The sequence below is a fragment of the Nycticebus coucang genome, chromosome 21 (genome assembly GCF_027406575.1).
Source record: "Nycticebus coucang isolate mNycCou1 chromosome 21, mNycCou1.pri, whole genome shotgun sequence".
Taxonomy (NCBI): domain Eukaryota; kingdom Metazoa; phylum Chordata; class Mammalia; order Primates; family Lorisidae; genus Nycticebus; species Nycticebus coucang.
The window spans coordinates 11,767,588-11,773,167 of record NC_069800.1 but is presented as its reverse complement, the minus strand read 5'-3'; the positions used below and the strand labels follow the sequence as shown (position 1 = coordinate 11,773,167).

The window sequence follows — 5,580 nt, the reverse complement described above, 5'->3', positions numbered from 1 at the left end:
TCCGGGTTTGTGAGCCGTGTCACCGGTGGCCTCCTCTGGTTGCCCAGGGAGACAGGGGGTGTGGCCTCAGAATATCCAGAAGTGAGCGTTCTGCCGTTAAAGAAAAAACGGCTGTTGATCTACCTCCAGGGAACTGCTGCTCTGGTGTGGGCACTCAGGCGACCCTTTTCTCCTCTGTCCCACGCCCCAGAGTCAGCACTGAGCGGCCGCAGTTTGTGCTGGGTCCACACGCCTTAAGAGATCCCCCAAGAATCAGAACTCTTGGGGGATGGGCCCCCAGACCCCGATTGGGAGTGGGGCGGGGGGAAGCTAGAATTTCATTCAGTTTCACGCAATACTACGGTCGGGGGAGGGCTCCTGCACTGCACCGCAGGGAAGTGCCGCCAAGGCTTGATTTCCCCTCAGCAGAGTGCCCTCTCCTCGCTCATGTGTCCCAGAGTCAGCGCTGACCTGACGCAGCTCAGGCACTGTGCTCTCCCCTCGAGAAATCACCCAAGGAGCCGAACTCCTGGGGGATAGGCCCTCAGACCCCAAGTGAGAGTAGGGGTTCTCAGCTCTCAGCGGGGAGGCCAGAGTCTGATTCAGTCTTGGGCCCCGTATGCCTGGGGAGGGTTGCTGCACTGCACCGCAGGGAAGTGCCGCGAGGCGTGACTCAGCCCGGTGCCCTCTCCTCACTTGCGTGCCTCAGAGTCAATGCTGACCAGTCGCAACTCGGGGACTGTCCACTCCCCTTGAGAAATCACCCAAGGATCCGAAGTCCTGGGGGACAGGCCTCCAGACCTCAGTGGGCGGGAGGGGAGCGCCGGGGATTCAGGGTTGCCGGCAAAGGATTCCCAAAGTTTTATTCAGCCCTATGTCCGGCAGGAGAACGCCACGGCACCCCAGTAGGGGAGGTAGGTCCAGTTTTTAGAAGGTCTCTCCCGTGGAGTGTAGTGGGAGGGCCTTTAATTTCTGCCCGCTTGTTCAATTGTGGGGCTCTAGAGCCGGTCTCATGGGGGAGGGGGACTCCCGTCCGCTTGGTGGTGGATTTTGTACCTTTTGTTTGCGTCCTTGTGATCACAACTTGCCTCAGCGGTGTTGATGTGCGTTCTTCAGCCTTCTCTCTTGGTGAGGCTCAAGTCCACCAGGATACTTACTAAATTCCTGTCCCTTAACTCTCCTTCTGGACGGGAGCCTTTGTTGAAAGCTGGCTTCAGTCCGCCATCTTGTCTCCCCTCTCCTATCATTTCTCTCCTCTTAAAAGACCTCTCAACACCCTCTCCCTCTAGCTTCTGCACTATTTCTTTGCTCCTCATTTGAAGTGAAGCTCTTTGGAAGCTGTCACTTACTGTGATGAATTCTTGTCCTCCCGCTTTCCTATGAGCCCACTCTAATCAGGGCTCAACCCCTGCAGATACTGAACTGCTCCTGTGAAGGTTCTCCTGCTTGACGTATCAGGAACCGTTGACTCATGAACCACTTTCTTCTCCTTGGAGCATTTTCTGCCCTTGTTTTGCAGGACACAGCTTTCCTTCACTGTCAACTTTGCTGTGTCCTCCTCTTGCCCATGACCTTGTAATGTGGAGGGCCTCAGCAGCCTCCCCCTCAGCAGCCTCCCCTCACTTCCTGACACTCCGTCCCTGCCACCCGTCTTCTCCCGTCGCCACCTTCTGCAGGCTGTTTCCACCGAGGAAAAGGAATCGTATGGTATGTCTGCTATCCAGAACCTCCACTCTTTCGACCCCTTTGCTGATGCAAGTAAGGGTGATGACCTGCTTCCTGCTGGCACTGAGGATTATATCCATATAAGAATTCAACGGAGAAACGGCAGGAAGACCCTTAATACTGTTGAAGGGATCGCTGATGATTATGATAAAAAGAAATTAGTGAAGGCATTTAAGAAGTTTGCCTGCACTGGTACTGTAATTGAGCATCCAAAATATGGAGAAGTAATTCAGCTACAGGGTGACCAGCGCAAGAACATATGCCAGTTCCTCGTAGAGATTGGACTGGCTAAGGATGATCAGCTGCAGGTTCATGGGTTTTAAGTGCGCGTGGCTCACTGAAGCCTAAGTGAGGATTTCCTTGCAATGAGTAGAATTACCCCTCGGTCCCTTGTCCCAAGTTTAAAAACCTCACAGCTTGTATAATGCAACCATTTGGGGTCTGCTTTTAACTTGGACTAGTGTAATTCCTTCGTGCAATAAACTGAAAAGAGCTAAAAAAAAAAAACTCAGTCCTTTGTACTTTTCTTTATCAAATCCCCCTTCTTTGACAATCCATCTCATCTCAGGGCTCTAAATACCCGTGCCTTGGGTATGCTGGGACCCCCAGGTTCATATCTATAGCCTAGATCTATCCCCCAAACTCTAGACTCGCACAAACAACTGCCTACGCACTTTTTCACTGGGATGTCTAAGAGTGTCCGAACGTTATCGTAGCTGACCAGAACTCCTCTTCCCCAGCCTGAATCTGTTCACTGCCACCTTCCCAGTACCAGTTAATAGTCCTCCATCCAGACCTTGACGGCATCCTCAGCTTTGCTTTTCCCCCACATCCCACATCCAATCTGTCATATCCATTTTGGCTCTGTCTTCAAGGTGTGCTCAGGACTGACCCAGCCCCTCTCTCTTCTCTGCTCTACCCTGACCTAAGCACCATCATCTCACTGCTTTCTTGGTCTCTATCCTTGTTCCCCTGTCATGTGTTCTGAACACGGCAGCCAGAGGAAGTAATCTTTTAAAAACTTGAGTTATCTGATGTTATTCCTATGCTAATAACCTTTAGGACCTCTGTGTTACTGAGAAAAGATGAGGTCCTTGCCACGGCCCTCAGGCCTCCCTGATCTGGGTTCTGCTACTTCTTTTCAGCTCCCAGGACTCTCTCTGCGCATTGTGCTGCAGCCCCCGACTGTAACCTCTGAAATGTGTGCACTCTCTGTGAGCCGGCCTGATCGCTCCACCACCTCCTCCACGCCTGCTCAAATGCTACCTTCTCAGGGGAGCCCCCGACCACTTCATTTATTCTGTAACTGCTCTGCCCTCTCTGCCCTGACTCAGCTCTACTCTGCTCTTTGCTACTGTCTTTATCATTTAGTTATTATTTACCTATTACATCTCCTTTCCAACTGCTGTGCTGTGAATTCCTTGGCAGCCAGGGCCTTGTCCTGTTCACTGACATCTCCACATACCTAGAGCCGCGTCAGCACATGTAAATACTCCATACATAACTGTTACATGTTGATCGCATTTGCTATTCCCTTGTCTAAGTTTGTGCGGCTTTTTTCATCTTTTCTGGACTTTCTTATTGTTTATTTTAATCTGATTTAATATGGGCAGAGATAACAGAGTAAGGAGACCGAGCATGCCCTTTCAATGGCTATGGACCACAAACCCTATTTTATTTCAAAAATTGCCATGCCGAAGAGTTTGGGTTTAAGACCAGGAAGCACAATGTCACCTTTCCTTGAACAAAAATGTCACAAATGTCACTTCTGATTATGATGGCAAGAGTTTGTACTGTTCTTACCGTAAGGTGGTAAGTGTGCCCTGGTTGCCACCCTCCCTCTCCCTCTCCCTCTGGACCCTCAATCTGATTCCCTCCTTACAGCCCTGTTCAGCTTCCACCTGACCGTTAATGGAAGTGGCTGTGTTTCAGGTGTGGGTCACACACTCAGGGTCTCCACATTCATTCACCTCGCGCAGGTGGAGAGCAAATGGCTCAGCTGCGCCCCTTGCAAGTGGAGGCCATCACCTTCCCTGCTCTGCCCCAGTATCACTGATGGGGCTCTGGCACTCTGGCACAAGCACCTGTTCCTGGAGGCTGTGCACAGAATCCAAAGGACGGGATTCTGTGAAGCAAGTTTGTGACCTGCAGACCCAGTGCACACCCAGCATCTAGCACCAGGGAGACACAGCACCGAGTAAACTGCCAGCCACTGTGCCTTCCCTGGTTTAATGTAAATAATATAGTTATGAAAACGATACCCTACAATTATGTTTTCTCTCTGCCTGGTTCCCCTCGTGATTCTCTCAGGACTGAGAGAATCACTTCTGAGTTGGGGGTTCAATCTATTCTCCCCTTACAGAAGGAATTAGAGCTCTATTAGAATTAGAAGGTTATTCTCCCCTTACAGAAGGAATTTACAGCTCTTTCAAACTTGAATGGCTTCATAGTCCACCCACGGACAAGTTGGCTTCTGGAGGCTTGGAGGTCATGGATATTTTAATATTTTCTCTCTGTGGTGAAGACTGGACCCCAGGGGACAGGACAGAGAAGGCAAATGCCATCAGAAGTGGGCACGGGACAGTGGGGAGTGGGCTCCTCGCCCTGCAGGCACCTCTAATGCTCCACCAGTGTTTAGATACAGTTGGGGAGTGGGGGGACCCGGGTGTGCACACGTGTGCATGCTCATGTGTACGTGTGTGTCGAGCTATCTGAAAAGAATAAAGTGGTGATCACACCCGGGAGCTGGGCAGGAGCCCCCTGCTTTGGGGGAGGGTCTACCATTTAAGGCTGAGTGTGGCGGGTTGTGGGGAAGCTGGCCCTCAGCTGCTTCAATAATGCCACTCACCGCTACTGATTAATATGCTTGTCAAAATAACGGGGAAGCAGAAGTGACCCTGAGGGCCTGAGGCTCCTGAGGGGGTGGGACCAGATTAATTTCCGTCAATCCCATCTCGGCTCCTGGCCCCAGATGCACAGCGTCTTAGGGAGGAGACGGGCACAGGGATGTCTGCCTGGCTCCTGCTGTGCTCACGCCAGGGGCCAGGTTCGCCTTCAGTCCTAGTGGCTGGAGGATCCCGCTGCTCCCCGGGGGAAACGCCCTGAAGGCCTCAGCAGTTTGCGGAAAGCAGGGCGTTCTGCTTGGCCTCATCAAGGACCTCAGGGAGCGGAGCAAACCGACTCCCGCTCTGAACCGCGCGCTCTGCGTGGGGCGCTCAGAGCCGTGTGCGCATCCAGACCGGAGGGCAGCTGCGGGTGGCCGGGAAGTGAGCGTGTCCGCAGCCCAGGACGGGAGTCGGGGGCCTGGGGACCGTGGACGGAAAGGGGCAGCCACGTCGGCCTGCACAGATGACCTTCAGCTTCGCTGGAGTTGCACATGGCGCAGAGAAAGGAGGCCGTCTCTCCCACCCAACTGAGGAACCCCAGAGCTAGGACGCATCCAGGAAGCTTCAAAGGAGAGCTTTTCCTTTAGTTCAGAAAACAGCTTGAGTTTGGGAGCAGAGAAACTACAGTGCTACGTTTTCAGCAAAAACGTTTCCTTTTCCTCCTGGATACACAGAGTGGTGACGCTTCCATCTCTCTGCGGTTGAGGCTGGACAGTGGAAGGTGGGCGCAGTGATAATGCTTGACCCCAACTCCTCCTGCGAGTCTTCCGAGCTCTCCCGAGTCCTTCACTGCTCAGCTCCCCAAGTGGGTCTTGTGGGGGCTGTGGAGGAAGGTGGAGTGAGAAGTTGGAAGGGCGGTGGATTTGTGACCCTGGAGCAGAGCCCTCCCACCTGATGCAAACCGCTCTGCTGACCCAGAGAGGACGGCAGACAAGGAGAAACTTGGCTTGCGTGAACCTCCCCCACCAAGTGCCACCGCTGGCCTGGCTCG

At 53.0% G+C, this 5,580-nt stretch overlaps 1 protein-coding gene across 1 annotated transcript; it reads left to right on the top strand.

The window, feature by feature from the left end:
• The first annotated feature begins 1,688 nt into the window (after positions 1-1,688).
• On the top strand, positions 1,689-2,027 carry LOC128574072 (eukaryotic translation initiation factor 1-like). Its single transcript, XM_053574707.1, has one exon. The coding sequence runs from the start codon at positions 1,689-1,691 to the stop codon at positions 2,025-2,027; it is 339 nt and encodes a 112-aa protein (XP_053430682.1).
• Positions 2,028-5,580: the final 3,553 nt, after the last annotated feature.

Bases quoted from the DNA above. Each gene is read 5' to 3' on its own strand.
- LOC128574072 (XM_053574707.1), top strand. From the start codon at position 1,689: ATGTCTGCTATCCAGAACCTCCACTCTTTCGACCCCTTTGCTGATGCA.